Genomic DNA, 20,367 nt, shown 5'->3' on the forward strand with positions numbered 1-20,367 from the left:
TCAAATTTCTAGGTGTTTGGATAGATAGTAAACTGTCGTGGAAAGCCCACGTTCAGGATCTTGTTCAAGGACTTAATGCTGCCATTTTTGCTATTCTAACGGTATCTGAAGTGAGTGATCGTTCGACACCAAAATTAGATTACTTTGCTTATTTTCATTCGCTTATGTCGTATGGTAATATATTTTGGGATAATTCTTCCCATTATAAAAGGATATTTTTGGGTCAGAAACGGGCGGTTCGGGCAATAAGTGGTGTTAAATTCATAAACTTCTTGTCGATCTCTGTTCACGAGTCTGGGTATTTTGACATTGGCCTGTCAATATATATATATAGCTCAAATGGCTCTGAGCACTATGAGACTTAACATCTATGGTCATCAGTGCCCTAGAACTTAGAACTACTTAAACCTAACTAACCTAAGGACAGCACACAACACCCAGCCATCACGAGGCAGAGAAAATCCCTGACCCCGCCGGGAATCGAACCCGGGAACCCGGGCGTGGGAAGCGAGAACGCTACCGCACGACCACGAGATGTATATATATATATATTCCTTACTGTAATTTCTTGCTAACAATATTGGCTTATTCCCAAGAATAAGCAGGTTTCACTCAGTTAAAACTCGGCAGAAATCAAACGAGCATTTGGGTCGGACTCTTGTGCAGAAAGGTGTACAGTATACTGCTGTATCCATTTTCAATAAGGTAGCACTAGAATTCAAATATATTAGCAGTAATCCACTCGCTCTCAAATCGGAAGTGAAGAGTTTCCTCATGGGTCACTCCTTCTATTCTGTCGAGGAGTTCCTTAAAAAATTAAGCTGATTATTGTTGTATTATTGATTGCATTTACTTAAACTTATGGCTTGACTTTTTCTGGGTTCATAAACATTTTATTTTTATCTGTTATTACTTTTAAGTTGTAATTTCATGTACTGACACGTTCCATGACCTTGGAGATTTGCTCTTGAATTTGGTCCTACGGAACTTGACCTCTAAATAAGTAAATGCTCAGATACATGACAAAGTCATCTTCTACATGACAATGACGAGCCACATGTACCAAATCTAGTGAAGGAAATGTCGACGGGATTTCCATGGGATATTTTACCCCCCCCCCCCCCCCCCCCCGCATATTCTCTCATTCCGATGGCTGTTTGTTTTGATCCATGCCACATGACCTTTCTAAAAAAACACCTCTTATCTCTTAAGGATATCGAAAACTAGCTTCATGAGCGGATCACCCCAAAAGAATCTACATTTCTTTATCGCGGAAACAATCTGTTAACCGAAAAGACGAAAAAGATTGTACATGCAGAAGGACACCACTTTTAGTAAATTATCTTTTAGCACGCTATTAAAATAAACGTATTCCTGTCCAAAAACATAATTAATTTCAGGAAATGAAACGTAGCTCCCAATTGATGGGCCTTCTCCACATACTCTCACTCCTGTGAGGTAACGTCTCAGTTACACCAGCACTAATGGATCTCTGGGTCGTACTAGTATTATCATTTGGAAACCAAGATCTCCAGACATAACAATGTCAGATTTTCGTTAGTAGGACTGGACGAAGACAGAAGTGAGGTAGTGCACGTGTCGCTATGCGAAATGGACTCCTAGGTCGTGTTTTGAGCTCGGCTGCCCTCATAAAGAAACGTAGAAATACGCTAAGACAAGCAGTGCAATTTTTATCGTACCTTTAGGTTGATGGTGAATGTTCTCAACACGCAGTTTTAATTTTATGAAAGATATGATTGATGTTCAAATGGTTCAAATGGCTCTGAGCACTATGTGACTTAACTTCTGAGGTCATCAGTCCCATAGAACTTAGAACTACTTAAACCTAACTAACCTACGGACATCACACACACCCATGCCCGAGGCAGGATTCGAACCTGTGACCGGAGCGGTCGCGCGGTTCCAAACTGTAGCGCCTAGAATCGCTTGGCCACCCCGGCCGGCTGGGACGTAACATCTGAGGCCATCAGTCCCCTAGAACTTAAAACTACTTAAACCTAACTAACCTAAGGACATCACACACATCCATACCCGAGGAAGGATTCGAACCTGCGACCGTAGCAGTCGCGCGGTTCCGGACTGAAGCGGCTAGAACCGCTCGGCCACCGCGGCCAGCGTATGATTGATGTCACATCAATAGTTAACCTTGGATCGTTGTAATTCGATAGATGTCTGTATAATATATCTCTTTATATTACAATAAATCTCTCTATAATACTATTGGTACAATAGTACTCTACTGTACAACAGACATACGCTCTTAGCAGCTCCATTTGTATACCCCACCAGGGAGTCATGGAGCATGGAGCAGAGCATTGTTAACTGTAGCAAAATTCAGTGCTAACTACCGGAAATATGAACCACTGAAAATTTAGTAGTTTATAAATTTATAACCCCACAAACAGGGCGTGTTGAAAAGCAATACCCCAAAATTTTTAATGTACAAACTCTTAAAGTATTTTAAATGAAACAAACGTCATTAACATTGTACATATTTATTTTTAATGTCTACATATTCCAGCCCACTGCCGCTAGAGGGCTCCAAATTGTCGCATGTCACACGGCGATGTGCAAGTTAACTACGTTGGTACGTGAGAAACAGTGTGCTGTATTCGAGTACCGAATTCGAACATTGCATCCACACATGGAGTACTCTGTCCTTCAGCACGACAATGCCAGACTACACACGAGCGCTGTGACATCTGCAACAATCCGACGCCTCTGGTTCACTGCCATCGATCATCCCCCCACACAATCCCCCCTTGGCCTCGTCTGATTTTTGTGTGTTTCCAAAACTTAAAGAGCATCTTCGACGACATCAATTCGGCAGCGATGAAGCGCTGGAAGCATAGGTGACGCTGTGGCTCCATCAACAAAGTTAAACATACTACAGTGACGTTATCAACAAACTCGTCAATCGGGAGAAATGTGTTCGTGGACAGGGTGACTATTTTGAGGAATAAATATGTAGACGCCAATAATAAAAATGCAGAATGTAAATAAAGGTCTATTTATTTAAAATGCTTTTCTATTTTTCATAAAAAGTGGTGGTGGTAAGTTCCTACGGGACCAAACTGCTGAGGTCATCGGTCCCTAGGCTTGCACACTACTTAATCTAACTTACTCTAAGGACAACACACACACACACACACACACACACACACACACACACACACACACCAAGGCCCGAGGGAGGACTCGAACCTCCGACGGGGGAGAGCCGAGCGAACCGTGGCAAGACGCCCCCGACCACGCAGCTAACTCGCGAGGCTTCATAAAAAGTCGGAGGCTCTACGCTTGAGTGCTCGCCTGCGATAACTAACATGATAAAAGTAAGTAAAACCATTTTATTATGATATTAAACACTTACAAGTATTTCTTCGTGGAGATAGTCAGAACATCATCTTCGCACGACCAATTCTGTCATCCAGAATCCTCGCATCTCCTCCTGCGATATCATATACACCAGCATTGCGCTATTATTACAACATACACAAAACAAACATAATCTGCGCGACAAAGATGTCACTAACTCGTGGACGCTGTACATCGCACTTGCAAATAACTGCAATCACTATGATTCAAAGAGGTTCAGTAATTGAACGAAACCAGTAGCCAGTACCAAAACTACGACATTAGACTGCAATGAAAGATATTTTAAGAGTTGTAATATTCGGTGATTCTTCACTCAGCACCAAAATATCACCATCGTATAATTCAACGTCAGAGAAATTTGTGCTGCTGTATTCTATTTACACACAATGACTGAAATACCTGTTTTCCTGCAGACGTCGAGGAACGAGAATATTTGCAGCGATAAGTCACTACCTTATTAGTAAATACTGAAGAAGTTCGTACTAATATCGTTTCTGACTTACACAGCGAATAAAAAACGTGGCTTCTTTGGTATATCCAGCGGTCTCCTAGGAGAAAATTCTAATGAAAGCTACATATATTTTAGAGCCGGGGCGGCAATTAACACAACATGTATCAAATGTACATATAAACATCGCGAAGGAATATGGAATTATACAGAATAAATTGTTTTAGTTCTGGAAAATATTCTCCAAGGTGTGACTAAGTCATGTCTCCACAATATCCTTTCTCTCACGAGTCCTAGTTCCGCCAGTTTTGCAAGAGATCTTTTGTGAATTTTGGAAGGTATGAGAAGAGGTACTGGCGTAAGTACAGCTGTGATGATGATGATGATGATGATGTTTGGTTTGTGGGGCGCTCAACTGCGCGGTCATCAGCGTCCGTACAAAGTTCCAACTTTTACACAGTCCAGTCTTTTTACACAGTCGAATATAGCCACTGTCACGAATGATGATGATGATGTTGATGATGGAATGATAAGGACAACACAAACAACTGGTCCCCACGGGGGAAAGGTGGTGAGTGGCGCTTGGGTTGCTCAGGCGGCTGCGCATTTTGCCGCGAAAGGTAAAGGTTCCGATTTCCAATCTCGGTCGGGCACACAGTTTTAATCCGCCAGGAAGATTGATATAGAATTAAAGTTTAAACAGTTTGCTTCAAAGAAATGACGATGGCGACGCTTGCCACATATGACCCATAACATGCATAGTCGGATCACATTGAATCATTTTGTTTCTTGTAGCAACATAAACGACGGCTGTAGTAAGAGACTACGTAGATGACGCATTGTAACACCCACTGGCTGCACGTGCTGTAGTCACAGACTACTTAATAAAAGCATCTGTTGTCGGCATGTGTAAACAATGGCCATCACCGATCACGTCAAAGCTGCACAGTGCTCAAGCTTTGAAATTTTTTCAATAACGTTTGTTTCTGTACACGATCTAGATTTCAGCTTTCACGTGAATGTCGACAACAATGATCTTACACCATGAACGTATTTTGCTGTATACTGTGCAGGGTGACGTATTATTTCACGCCATCATCGAGTAAAATATTCGTAGACCGCCAACATCATTTTGCTGTGTACTTTGCAGCATGGCAGACACAGTCCAACACATTTGCTTAACACGATATAAATGGTACGAAATTGATGCCTTGTCTTGTGTTTATTTGCGCCTATCACGCATTAAAACACATATTAAACGCTCAAAAATAGACTTAGATGACTTGACGCTCTACACGAGTTTCCTTAAAAATTATGCCTACAGACTTTTGCATTTATCTACTTTGGCCTGTAAGATAATGTGCTGCACTTCTACAGGACGGTAATTTCGTACCATTTAGATCATGTTAAGCGAACGTGTTAAACTGTTTCGATGTCGTAATGCACAGTACACAGCAATATCATTTTAGTGGTCTACGACCGTTGTACTCGATAATGGGGTGAAATAATATGTCAGCACGCGCAGTACAAAGCAAAATACGTTAATGGTCTAAGAGCACTGAACTCGATAATGCCGTGGAAGCCGAAAACTATATTGTACATCTACTTCTACATCTACATGATTACTCTGCAATTCACATTTAAGTGCTTGGCAGAGGGTTCATTGAACCAGAATCATACTATGTCCCTACCATTCCACTCCTGAACAGCGCGCGGGAAAAACGAACACCTAAACCTTTCTGTTCAAGCTCTTATTTCTCTTATTTTATTTTGATGATCATTCCAACCTATGTAGGTTGGGCTCAACAAAATGTTTTCGCATTCGGAAGAGAAAGTTGGTGACTGAAATTTCGGGAATACATCTCGCCGCGACGAAAAACGTCTTTGCTTTAATGACTTCCATCCCAACTCGCGTATCATATCTGCCACACTCTCTCCCCTATTACGTGATAGTACAAAACGAGCTGCCGTTTTTTGCACCCTTTCGATGTACTCCGTCAATCCCACCTGGTAAGGATCCCACACCGCGCAGCAATATTCTAACAGAGGACGAACGAGAGTAATGTAAGCTGTCTCTATAGTGGACTTGTTGCATCTTCCAAGTGTCCTGCCAATGAAACGCAACCTTTGGCTCGCCTGCCCCATAATATTATCTATGTGGTCTTTCCAACGGAAGTTGTTCGTAATTATAACACCCAGGTACTTAGTTGTATTGACAGCCTTGAGAATTGTACTATTTATCGAGTAATCGAATTCCAACGGATTTCTTTTGAAATATACAGTCAAGTGGCGGTTTATTCCTTAAGAAAGGGGAACAAAAACCAGTGTATGACTATGGGTCAGCATCATCGAAAACTGATACTCCATTGGCAGCCCGAAGATTATCGGAGCAGATTATTGAATCGCACACGTAAACGCTGAAAACTCTATGGAAATATCTTTTGCAATCCACTTATAGCGATTAAACGTTTGGCCGCCTCTGTCACTCTGGACGATCGACACCGGCGTGTTCGGAGCGTAGTAAAGTATCAGCGCTTCGCCGCAGGCCGGCACGCCTCCCGCCAACGCTCAGCCAACGGCCCACTCACCGTGGTCGGCGCTCCTGCGGAAGAGCGGCGGCCCGTCCATGTCGGCACTCCACTGGCGCTCCTGGATGCTGCTGGACGCTCCGCCGACGCACCACTACTGCCGCTGCCGCGCGCCACTCGGGCTGCCGCCGCGGCCGCACGGCGCATGCGCAGATGCGGCGCCGGCTCCGGCACCCGGTTGCAACAATCGCTCTCTTTCAGCGCCGGCCGAACACTGCGCGGCAGTGTCTCCGCGGACGGGGAAACACCCTCTCAGCTCTGTGACGCGCCCCTAGCCGCCCACGTCTCAATTAGCGGACCCTGCGTCCCCCTCCTCCCCTGATACGCATCTCGGCCGACTGGCTGCTAGGGGTGTCTCTGACGAATGACCCGCCGCTATATCTCGTTACACAGCACTCCAAACGTTCGAGTACACTAATGTTCGTGAAATTGCAATACGCAGAAAGATGCGGAGAGATTCCAGTGACCAAAGAATTGCACAAGAATGTGTGGTAGTAACTACACTACTGGCCATTAAAATTGCTACACCAAGAAGAAATGCAGATGATAAACGGGTATTCATTGGACAAATACATTATACTAGAACTGACATGTGATTACATTTTCACGCAGATTGGGTGCATAGATCTTGAGAAATCAGTACCCAGAACAAACACCTCTGGCCGCAATAACGGCCTTGATACGCCTGGGCATTGAGTCAAACAGAGCTTGGATTGCGTGTACAGGTACAGCTCCCCAAGCAGCTTCAACACGATACCACAGTTCATCAAGAGTAGTGACTGGCGTATTGTGACGAGCCAGTTGCTCGGCCACCATTGACCAGGCGTTTTCAATTGGTGAGAGATCTGGAGAATGTGCTGGCCAGAGCAGCAGTCGAACATTTTCTCTATCCAGAGAGGCCCGTACAGGACCTGCAACATGCGGTCGTGCATTATCCTGCTGAAATTTAGGGTTTCGCAGGGATCGAATGAAGGGTAGAGCCACGGGTCGTAACACATCTGAAATGTAACGTCCATTGTTCAAAGTGCCGTCAATGCGAACGAGAGGTGACCGAGACGCGTAATCAGTGGCATCCCATACCATTACCCCGGGTCATACGCCAGTATGGCGATGACGAATACAGGCTTCCAATGTGCGTTCACTGCCATATCGCCAAACACGGATGCGACCATAGTGATGCTGTAAACAGAACCTGGATTCATCCGAAAAAATGACGTTTTGCCATTCGTGCACCCATGGTCGTCGTTGAGTACACCATCGCAGGCGCTCCTCTCTGTGATGCAGCGTAAGGGGTAACCGCAGCCATGGTCTCCGAGCTAATAGTGCATGCTAATGCAAACGTCGTCGAACTGTTCGTGCAGATGGTTGTTGACTTGCAAACGTCCCCATCTGTTGACTCAGGGATCGAGACGTGGCTGCACGAATCGTTACAGTCATGCGAATAAGATGCCTGTCATCTCGACTGCTAGTGATACGAGGCCGTTGGGATCCAGCACGGCGTTCCGTATTACCCTCCTGAACCCACCGATTCCATATTCTGCTAACAGTCATTGGATGTTGACCAACGCGTTCAGCAATCTTGCGACACGATAAACCGCAATCGCGATAGGCTACAACCCGACCTTTATTAAAGTCGGAAACGTGATGGGACGCATTTCTCCTCCTTACACGAGGCGTCACAACGTTTCACCAGGCAAAGCCGGTCAACTGCTGTTTGTGTATGAGAAATCAGTTGGAAACTTTCCTCATGTCAGCACGCTGTAGGTGTCGCCACCGGCGCCAAACTTGTGTGAATGGTCTGAAAAGCTAATCAAATGGTTCAAATGGCTCTGAGTACTATGGGACTTAACTTCTGAGGTCATCAGTGCCCTAGAACTTAGAACTACTTAAACCTAACTAACCTAAGGACGTCACACACATCCATGCCCAAGGTAGGATTCGAACCTGCGACAGTAGCGGTCGGGTGGTTCCAGACTGAAGCGCCTAGAACCGCTCGGCCACTGCGGCTGGCAAAAGCTAATCATTTGCATGTCACAGCATCTTCTTCCTGTCGGTTAAATTTCGCGTCTGTAGCACGTCATCGTCGTGGTGTAGCAATTTTAATGGCCGGTAGTGTACATTGGTTAACCCTCTATTACACGGAGTTTCCAGTTGTCAGAAAACGGAAAATTTAAGTATTATGTCAAAGAAACCACTCGTGCATGCATGCTGTTGCTATCTGGCAACGCACACTGTCTGGCTGGATCGAGATAAGCAGTGTTTAGCGTCATTATGTTGGCATAAACAGTTAAAAATCGACAATCTTTGCTGAAGGTCTAGAGTAAGTGAACACACGAGGAAGCACAAAGGGTTCTTCTTACGGGGCAGACGCAAATGTACAAGTCCATTTACGTAGTTTTCCTAGCACAGCACGGGGGAACGGTTGTTATGAAATTTTTGTCCTTTTTGACCTTTAGATACGGAACCTTTAGTTCCATGACAATATTGGAGTGAGGATGACTTCAGATAATTGAGAAATTTTATTTCTTACACCATATGATGGAACTTTTAAGTGTTCCGAAACCGGTCGCGAGTATACAATAAAAGATTGCGCATTAAACAAATGTCCTGCGGTTTCTTTATTTTTCAAAATACACCTAGAAGCAGCCGAAAGAGTGAACTTTTATTTTAGAATTTTAAGATGTATTAAATGATGCATAAGGTAGCACAGAATTGTTCTTAAGTCTCTGTAACTGAACTATTTACAATTAATTTATATTTCAGCTTTGAATATTGAATAACTAAAAATTAGTTCGAAATTTCTATGTCGGTTGCCTAAAACAGAAAAAAGAATTCAATAGAGGCTTTTGCAGAGTGCGAGGATGACATTAGCTACATGGTCAGTTGCACAACGAATGTCATAAGTTCATTTCAACCGATAATTTAGAGAAAACGGTGCATTTGGTTACTGGAACAGCGGCTAAAGGACTGACGTTGGATTTTGGGGGAGTAAGGTCCATGGAGTCTTATAAATATTTGGAGGGCATGATTAACAAAGATAGGCCCATAAAAAGGAAATTAAGAACGGCACTGACTCCAACAACGAAGACGTACAGCGAGGAGACAAAAGTAATGGGGATACCTCCTAATATCGTGTCGCAATTCCTTTTGCCCGTCATAATGCAGCATCTCGACATGGCATGGACTTCCCTGCAGAAATATTGAGCCATACTGCCTCTACAGCCGTCCATAACTGTAAAAGTGTAGCCTGTGCAGAATTTTGTGCACAAACTGACCTCTCGATTTCTTTGGGCGATCTGAGTAACCAATTCATTGAGAATGTTCTTCAAACCAATTGTGAACGACTGTGTACCGATGACAAGGCACATTGTCATCATTAAAAATTTCATCGGTTTTTGGAAATATGAAGCCCATGAATGGTTGCAAATGGTCTCTGAGTAACCGCTCGTAACCATTTCCAGTCAGTGACTGGTTCAGTTCGACCAGACGACCCAGGCCATTCCTTGTAAAGACACTCACATTATTATTGAGTCACCACCAGCTTGCACAGTGCCTTGTTGACAACCTGGGTCCATGGCTTCGTGGAGTCTGTGCCACACTCGAACCCTGGCATCAGATATTTTCAACTGAAATCCGAACTCATCTGACCAGCCCGTGATTTTCCAGTCGTCTAGGGTCCAACCGACATGATCACCAGTCCAGGATGAAAACTGTATCTTTCTGTCAGCAAAGGCACTCGCGTCGGTCATGTGCTACCGTAGCCCACTAACGCCAAATTTTTCCACACTGTCCTATCGGTTACGTTCGTCTTACGTTGAATCTGCGGTTGTTTCAGGCAGTGTTGCTTGTATGCTAGCAGTGTTACTTGTCTGCTATCAATGACAACTCAGCGCAAACGCTACTGCTCTCTGTCGTTAAGTGGAGGCCGTAGGCCCCTGCGTTGTCCGTGGTGAGCGGTAAGGCCTGAAATTTGGTATACTCGGCACACTCTTGACCCTGTGGATCGCGGAATACTGAATTCCCTAACGATTTCCGAAATGGAATGTCACATGCGTCTAGCTCCAAATACCATACCGCATTCAAAGTCTATTAATTCCCGTCATGCGGTCATCATCATGCGGGGAATATTTTCACATGAAACACCGGAGTATAAATGATAGCCTAGTGTACGCGATACTACCGCCATCTGTATATGTGCTTACCACTATCCCATGACGTTGTGACCTCAGTGCACATATAGGCGTCTGAACGTTCGAGTACACTACCATACGTGGAAATTGCAACACGCAGAAAAATTTGGAGAGATTTCAGTGGCCAAAGAGCTGCGACAAGAATGTGTGATAGCATCTACGTTACTTAAAATACTGGGTGGTTGTAATTTACCTTCGCTAATTGAGCCAGCGCAGCCGAAAATGTTTACCATGGGCACCCAATTTGATAGGGATTATGTTCAGACTGTTCGCTACAGGATATGAGCTGTAAGTATTGTCGGTGTCATGACTTGTCTTTAGGCAGTAGTGCTGGTACGGTAACGTAGGTTTGAAACATAAACAACAGTGTGCATTACATTTGTAGAAAGTCAACACTGGCCTGCACAATGTGAGCTGTTCCATCAAAATAACGGTAATACAGCTGCTGTTTTTAGCGAGTTTCGACGCCTTATAGAAATACGCAGAGGCAGTTGTTCTGCTCCAGGGCTAAAGAACATGATTTGGAATTTTGAACTAACTGGCGATTAGGGAATTGCTCCTGGAGAAGAAAGTTGCACCACAAGTTGTTGAAGGAGTTACTGTTGCCATAAATGTGAATGCTGGACGCGAGCTCCAAGAAGTGGACGGGCTGTGTCGCGACAGCCTAAATTTCCACGGTCCACCGGCCGAAAAGTGCTGCAAGTAGTTAATTGTGAAGTGGTATCTCTAGCGCAGTTGCAGGCTGTCGTGGATGTGGATGCGAATGAGCGTCACACTGAGCATCGTTTATAAGCTGGAAGGTAAACATGGTACTCAAATGGTTCAAATGGCTCTGAGCACTATGCGACTTAACATCTACGGTCATCAGTCGCCTAGAACTTAGAACTACTTAAACCTAACTAACCTAAGGACATCACACAACACCCAGTCATAACGCATGGTACTCAATTGACAACTAAAAACCACTCATGTGGAAATTAAAATGTGTTAATTTCAATGGTTTTCTCACTATTTCTCTTCCGCGCGTCTATACAAACGTTTCCACGAAGTTTCTTTGTCCTACAACTCTCGTTTCTCATGGGGGCTCTCAATTACCGAAACTTCGATTATAGCCACTCTGCCGGCCGAGGTGGCCGTGCGGTTCTAGGCGCTTCAGTCCGGAACCGCGAGACTGCTACGGTCGCAGGCTCGAATCCTGTCTCGGGCATGGATGTATGTAATGTCCTTAGTTAGGCTTAAGTAGTTCTGAGTTCTAGGGGACTGATGACCTCAGATGTTAAGTCCCATAGTGCTCAGAACCATTTGAACCATAACCACTCTGTATACTGGTATTCTGCCTTAAATTGGTATAAACATTTCTATCGTAGTATGGCTGCGCCTATAAATAATGACGAGCTGTACGCTTTGCATTTTGCTGATATTCAAATCAGTTTTGGAGGGGACAAATTTGACATGAGTTACAAGGTTTGAAAATTGGACAGATAGTTTCAGAAGTGCAATTTAACCATCAATTTAGAGAAAAGGTGTATTTGTTTACTGTAGCAGTTAGCCAAGATCCATCGTTAGATTTTAGGGTTGAAAGCTCTGTGGAGACTTACAACTATGTAGGAGTCACGATTAACAAAGACGGATCCAAGAACCAAAATTAAGACCACGTTGACACCAACGTAGACGTACAACCAAATAATTTAATGCAGATTTATGGAGAACATACATTAGATAAGAAACGAAGATTACGACATTTAAAACTGCTCTGGAAATTATAGCACCATTACACTCGTCTTCCATTATACTACTCCAGCTCCATATTCCATGCTCTTCAAATTGTTCTGTACAACCTACAGGTTCTGTAAGTTTTCTTCACTTTCAATGAGACTAAGAATAACATCAATGAACCGTCATTAATAAGCCTTCGCTCTGAATTTCAATCACACTCCTTATCCTCACTCTTATTTCTGTCACTGCTTCCTCGATGTATACATCGAACAGTAGTGTATCCGTGTCTTACATCCTTGCTAACCGGAGAACGTTTCTATTGCTCATCCAATCTTGTTTTTTCATCACGGTTCTTGGACACACTGCGTATTATACGTCTTATTACATCAATTTTTCTAAGAATTTCGAGCATCTTGCACTATTTAACGTTGTGGAAAATTTATTTTAGGTCGTCAGACGCTGCGAAAGTTTCTTGATTTCTCGTAAATATTGCTTCCATTATCAAGTGCATCGGCGCAACTGCTTCTGCACAGCTTTTTCCGTTTCCTAAAGCACAAATAATCATAATGAAAAAAAAAAGATATTTTCTTTTCCATTGTTCTGTTTACGATTCGTGTCAGTACTTGGGTACGTGAAATTTTAAACTGATCCCGCTAAAATTACTGCATTTACCTGCATTAACCTCATGACTGGATGGATGATATTCTTCTGCGAGTTTGATGTTATGTCTCCAGTCTCACAGATTTGACTAACAAATTTCTGTTATAGTCTGGTTGCCACATCCTCTAATCTGAGAAATTACAAAGGACTGCTGTCTATCCCTTCGGTCTCGTTTGATCGCACATTTTCCAAAGTTCTGTCAAACACTGACGCTAAAGCCGTATCTCACATTTCTCCTTCTACCGCGCCAGTGGGCAAGTCTTCCACCTAGCACAAACACTCGGTGAATTCTTTCCACTTATCCGCCCTGTCCTCTGCCTTTAACAGTGGAATTCCATTTTCACTCTTAATGTTGACTCCCTAGCTTTTAATTCTTTCCCTTCCGATTCGTATTTGCCTTGAGTGTGCCGGCCTGGGTGGCCGAGCGGTTCTAGGCGCTACAGTCTGGAACCGCACGACCGCTACGGTCGCAGGTTCGAATCCTGCCTCGGGCATGGATGTGTGTGATTTCCTTAGATTAGTTAAGTTTAAGCAGTTCTAAGTTCTAGGGGACTGATGACCTCAGATGTTAAGTCCCGTAGTAAACAGAGCCATTTGAACCATTTTATTTTTTAATTCGCCGAAAGTTATTTTGTTTCTTTTATGCGCTGAATCTGTTCTTCCAACGACCATTGCCATTTCAGGAAATGTATTCGCAATTGCGAATGTGAACCAGCATCGGCTACGTATGGGAATAACAGCAACGAAAATTTTGTCTTGGACCGAAACTTGAACCCGAATTTCCTGTTTTACACGCACGATCACCATAATCACCCTTTATTCCATCTCATTTTGTTAGTTATTGATCGTTGCATTTATTCGTGACGGACGTCCCATGACACCCGTTGAGGTTCGTGGATAATCCATTCATTCAGTTTTTCTACTACAAATTACAGCTAATCCTTGAACCGAATACGCTGAGCTACCGTGACGGCACCGATACAGCTATCCGAACACCAGTTAGGGTGAGATACAAACTTCCACGTGTTGTCGTCCACGTGTCAGACCTGCTTACCTACGTTACGTATATTCCTATCCAGGAAAGACATACATATTAAACTCGCACGTTACGCAAATTCCCACCTAGGAAAGACATATACAGGGTGTAAATTTTAAGTGGAGAAACCAGAATAACTCGAAAAATAAGCTTCACACGAAATAATGTGTAGAATCCAAAGTTGATTGTTTTCGAGGAGGACATCCCATGGTGCTAAAATTAGCCAGCCACCCTAACCCCATGGGGGTGGGGCGGGAGACAACTTTAAAATTTAAAATGGGAACCCCCATTTTTATTGCAGAATCAGATTCTTCATAAAAAAATACGTACATTTTGTCTTAAACATTTGTTTTGATTCTTGGTAGTTGGTGCTGTAATTCAAGAAAATCCATGTGAAAAATGGTTACGGATGAATAAAAAATACTTATTTACTTAGTAAATTTTGATTCGCTAAAACTAAAGCTCTCCACATAGGGTGGGGTTTGAGAGAGAGGAATTAGAGTTTTACAATTATTGACCCAAATCTACGGAAAAGAGTAATATTTGGGTCAACATTTGTAAGACTCTAATTCCTCTCTCTCAAACCCCACCCTATGGGCAGAGAGGGAGAGTTTTAGTTTTAGCGAATCAAAATTTACGAAGTAAATATGTATTTTTTATTTATCCGTAACCATTTTGCACACAAAAATGAGAACATGGGTTTTCTTGAATTACAGCACCAACTACCAAGAATCAAAACAAATGTTTAAGACAAAATGTACGTAGTTTTTTGCGAAGAATCTGATTCTGCAATAAAAGATGGGAGTTCCCATTTGAAATTTTAAAGTTGCCTCCCGCTCCACCGCCAGGGGACTGGGGTGGCGGGCTAATTTTAGCACCAGGAGATGGCCTCCTCGAAAATAATCAACTTTGGATTCTACACATTTTTCGTGTGACGCTTATTTTTCGTGTTATTCTGGCTTGTCAACTTAAAATTTACACCCTGTATATTGAAAATCAACAGCCTGATATTGGCTAATAAATACTAAACAGCGGTGCCTGTGTTATTAAGAAGTACGAAGCAGGGTGGTTCATATTCGCAGCTGCGAATATATTTCCCGCATTTCTTGACGGCTGTAGTCACTGCAGTGGTTGTTCCTCCGGATTCGCATCCATGTCCGAAGGAACATTTCGTCGTAGTTCTTAATAACACAGATACTGCTGTTTCGCGTTACATTTTAGATTTCTTTGCATTTTCTCTGCAACTATGCACACGGTACGAGCCCAATTGTCCCCAAAGGGGTCTTAAATTTCCTGGTGGCAGTGTGGAGTGACGCCACTGGCTCATGGGGGAGTGGGGTGGGGACGGGGGTTGGTGTGGCAGTCCCCGTATTGTCCGGGGCGGAAGAAACAGCGGCGGGCACGAGTTGGAAGAACTGCAAGTGCCAGGCCGCCGTGTCAGTAATTGCATCTGGGCAAGGAGTATCGGTTTTACTTGGCGGTCTACATGGAAGTGTTTGAGAATGCGGTGGGACTCCATTGCGTCTGTCAAACACATTTCATGACGGATTTTGGCAACGAACTTTCATTCCACAAGGAAGCATTGTGCACAACGGCAGTAGATCAACTAAGAAAGGATAGGAAAGCAGCCGGCTATATACTGTCTGGCGATATACCATCTGAATTTCGGAAAAAAATCATCCACACAATTCCAAGTGCGAGAATTAACGCGCAATCAGCTTAACGGCTCAAGCGCCCAAGTTACTGACCAGAATAATATACAGAAGACATGAAATGAAAACTGAGGATGTGTCAGATGACGATCAGTTCGGCTTTAGGAAAGGTAAAGGCATCAGAGAGGCACTTATGAGGTTGCGGTTGACAATGGAAGCCAGACTAGAGAAAAATCAAGGCACGTTTATAGGATCTGTCGACGTGGAAAAACCATTCGACAATGTCAAATGATGCAATGTGTTCGAAATTCTCTGAAAAATATGGGCAAACTATAGGGAAAGAAGGGTACTATACAGTCTGTACGAGAGCCAAGAGGGAGTTTAAGAGTAGGAGTAGAAGAACGAATTGCTATGATTAAAAAGGGTGTACGACAGGGATGTAGTCAGTCGTCCCTACTATTCAGTCTATACATCGAAGAAGAATTACGGAAATAAAAGAAAGGTCCAAGTGTGAAAGTAAAATTCAGGGTGAAAGGATATGAATGACAAGATTCGCTGATGACATTACTATCTTCAGTACACGTGATCTACTTAGTGAAATGATCAGTGTAATGAATACAGAATATGGATTGAGAGTAAATCGAAGAAAGACGAAAGTAATGAGAACTAGATGAAATGAGAACAGCGAGAAACTTTACATCACGATTGGTCATCACGAATTAAGTGAAGTTAAGCCATTCTGCTTCCTAGGCAGTAAAATAACCAATGAAAGCAGAGTAGCGCTGGCAAAAAGGGCATTCCTGACCAAGGGATGTCTGCTGGTATCAAACATTACTTAATCTGGGGAAGAAATTTCTGAGAATGTGCGCTTGGAGCACGGCATTATATATATATATATATATATATATATATATATATATATATATATATATATATATAGGGTGAGTCACCTAACATTACCGATGGATATATTTCGTAAACCACATCAAATACTGACGAATCGATTCCACAGACCGAACGTGAGGAGAGGGGCTAGAGTAATTGGTTAATACAAACCATAAAAAAATGCACGGAAGTATGATTTTTAACACAAACCTACGTTTTTTTTAAATGGAACCCCGTTAGTTTTGTTAGCACATCTGAACATAAAAACAAATACGTAATCAGTGCCGTTTGTCGCATTGTAAAATGTTAATTACATCCGGAGATAATGCAAGCTAAATTTGACGCTTGAGTACCACTCCTCTGCTGTTCGATAGTGTGTATCGGAGAGCACCGAATTACGTAGGGATCCAAAGGGAACAGTCAGTGAATATGTCTACCTTGGCCAGATTATAAATATGAAGGGAGACATAAGGCCAGAAATCTATCGACGCATCAAGGTTGGCTGACAAGCATTTGGGAAGAATTCAAAAGTATTCAGATCAAAAATGCCAGTAAATTTGAAGAATGCAGTATTTGATCAATGCATTCTTCCTGTGATGACGTATGGCTGCGATACATGGACACTGAACTCGTTTACAAAAGGGAAACTTAGGACAGCACAGAGAGCCATGGAGAGATCAATGCTGTGCTATACAAGAAAGGACAGGGAAAGGGCAGATGACATCCGGTCTGTGACACCTTAGATACAGTAGGTTCCTTGAAATGGCAGTGGGCTGGCCACGTCGCAAGAAGAAAAGACAACAGATGGACGAAGCTAGTACTGGAGTCCGACAGAGTACCGGAGGCCTAGAGGAAGACCACCAGACAGATGGGACAAAGACATCAAGAAGATCGCTGGTAACACCTGGCAGAGAACTGCCCAAGACCGTCCCACTTGGAGAAGACTGCTGAAAGCCTACCTGAATCCACGACTCGAAGAGGCCACATCATTTAATGATTGAATTGGCTGAGATGATATATATATATATATATATATATATATATATATATATATATATATATATATATATATATATATATAAAATGACTTTTGAACACTATTAAGGTAAATACATTGTTTGTTCTCTATCAAAATCTCTCATTTGCTAACTATGCCTATCTGTTGTTAGTGCCTTCAGTAGTTAGAATTCTTTATTTAGCTGGCAGTATTGGCGCTCGCTGTATTGCAGTAGTTCGGGTAACGAAGATTTTTGTGAGGTAAGTGATTCATGAAACGTATAGGTTATTGTTAGTCAGGGCCATTCCTTTGTAGGGATTATTGGAAGTCAGATTGCGTTGCGCTAAAAAAAAATTGGTGAGTCAGTTTAGTGAATGTCTGAGTACGTTCAGTTTTGCTCAGCTGTTTGAAAATCAAATAACGTAAGAGGTTTATCAGCACAGTAATTCACTAATTTTTCTAAGGGGACGTTTCAGCCCCTAAAGCTAATGGTTGAATAGTGTTTTATTTGTTTGCTGATAAAGCCGACATAACATTGGGTAGTATTGACAAAACTGAAGACACACACATTATCGTGCACAGTGATGTCATATTGAAGGCAGGCCAAAATTTCTATACTGGTTTCCTCCAGGGTCGTGACGTGCTTTGACTTGAGGCAGGAAACCATCGAAGAGCCCCAAAAACCAGCTGATATATACGAGGACTATTCAGAAAGTAGATAACGTTTTGGCATTAAAAAAAACTAAGTACAAAAAATACATTTTATTATACATGGTGATTCAAAAAGAATACAACTTTAGGAATTTAAAACTCTGCAACGACAAAAGGCAGAGCTAAGCACTATCTGTCGGCGAATTAAGGGAGCTATAAAGTTTCATTTAGTTGTACATTTGTTCGCCATTTCAGCCAATAAAGTTTTTGGTCCCTTTTTCTTCGAAGGTGCTACTGTAACTGGACTACAGTATCTGGAGATGTTAGAGAATTGGCTGTTCCCTCAGCTCGAACAAGAAGCACAACAATTCATATTTCAGCAGGATTGAGCGCCACCACATTGGCACTTATCTGTCCGTAACTACCTGAACGTCAACTACCCGAGGCGATGGATCGACCGCCAGGCAGCCCGTGACAGAGCACTTCATCACTGGCCTCCAAGAAGCCCTGATCTTACCCCCTGCGATTTTTTCTTATGGGGGTATGTTAAGGATATGGTGTTTCGGCCACCTCTCCCAGCCACCATTGATGATTTGAAACGAGAAATAACAGCAGCTATCCAAATTGTTACGCCTGATATGCTACAGAGAGTGTGGAACGAGCTGAAGTATCGGGTTGATATTGCTCGTGTGTCTGGAGGGGGCCATATTGAACATCTCTGAACTTGTTTTCGAGTGAAAAATACCTTTTTAAATACTCTTTGTAATGATGTATAACAGAAGGTTATATTATGTTTCTTTCATTAAATACACATTTTTAAAGTTGTGGTATCCTTTTTGAATCACCCTGTATACATCTGAAAGAGCGACTGACATACTACCACATAGTCACCAAACAAATTGAGGCACTTATCATAGCGGTGGACAAGCTTTGAAAGACCTTCGTCGTAGAATTCTGCCGCCTGACCCTTCAGCCAGTGCGTCACGCCCGCCTGGAGTTCCGCGTCGTCATCAAAGCGCTGCGTTGCAAACCAGTTATTCATCGTGGGAAACAAGTGGAAGTCGCTTGGTGCAAGATCGCGGGTGTTGGCGGATGAGAGAAAATTTCCCATTTGAATGAATTAAGGAGTTCTATAGAGCGTTTTGCCGTGTGAGGTCAGGCTTTGTCGGCAAAAACAAAATTTTGGACGTCAGCTTTCATCGTCGTTTGTTTTGAACTGCTCTTCCAAGGCCGTTCAAAGTTTGACAATAACAGGCAGAATTTATGGTTGCTCCATGTTCGAGAAAATTAATAAGAAGCACACCTTCCCTATCCCAAAACCCTGTCGCCCTCAACTTCCTAGCTGACAAGGTTTTCAAACATTTTCTTGGTTTTTGGGGGACCTTGTGAGCCCCCACTCCATGGACTGTAATTCTGTCTTGCAATTGACCGTGTTTCACCCAAGTCTCGTCACCGGTTACGATTAGATCCAGTAATGAATCACCATGTTCGAGATAGGCCTCCGGAAATGTCAACGTTGCCCCCATTCGCTGTTCTTTATGGTGCTCTGTAAGCATTTTGGACACTGATTGTGCACAAAATTTGTGGTAGCCTAGCTTTTCAGTGACAATTTCAAACAATGAAGTCCGTGAAACACGTGTGAACTGACGGTCTTCACGAATCGTTTCATCAACTTTAGCGACAAGATCGGCAGTCACAATGCCCGGGCGTCCACTCTTCTGTTCATCATGAACGTTGGTTCGGCCATTTTTAAACCGAATGCACCATTTCCGGACGGAACATTTACTCATTACGTCATTACGTTGTTTCCGTACACTTCGCACAGTTTACGGAGATACGTAAACAGGCAGAATACGGCGCTCCGGTTAGCAACACCTATATAAGACAACACGAGTCTGGTGCAATTGTTAGATGGATTACTGCTGCTACATTGGCGGGATTTCATGATTTAACTGCGTCTGAATATGGCGTTATAGTTGACACACGAGCGATGGGACACAGCATCTCCGAGGTAGCAATGAGGTGGGGATTTTCACGGACGACCATTTCACGAGATTACTGTGAATATCAGAAATGCGGTAAAACATCAAATGTCCCACATCGCTACAGCCAGAAAAATGTCCTACAAGAACGGGACCAACGGCGACT

The 20,367-nt window shown here is 43.1% G+C and overlaps 1 protein-coding gene across 1 annotated transcript in view; it reads right to left on the reverse strand.

Annotated features, from left to right (window-relative positions):
* LOC124794863 (tyrosine-protein kinase transmembrane receptor Ror-like) overlaps positions 1 to 6,516 on the reverse strand; it is a 659,017-nt gene extending 652,501 nt beyond the window's left edge. Inside the window, exon 1 of the mRNA XM_047258536.1 lies at positions 6,433 to 6,516. Coding sequence (XP_047114492.1) covers positions 6,433 to 6,472 — 40 coding nt within the window. The 5' untranslated portion in view covers positions 6,473 to 6,516. The remainder of the gene's footprint in view (positions 1 to 6,432) is intronic.
* Positions 6,517 to 20,367: the final 13,851 nt, after the last annotated feature.

This window comes from Schistocerca piceifrons, chromosome 4, assembly GCF_021461385.2.
Source record: "Schistocerca piceifrons isolate TAMUIC-IGC-003096 chromosome 4, iqSchPice1.1, whole genome shotgun sequence".
In the NCBI taxonomy this organism is placed as follows: Eukaryota; Metazoa; Arthropoda; class Insecta; order Orthoptera; family Acrididae; genus Schistocerca; species Schistocerca piceifrons.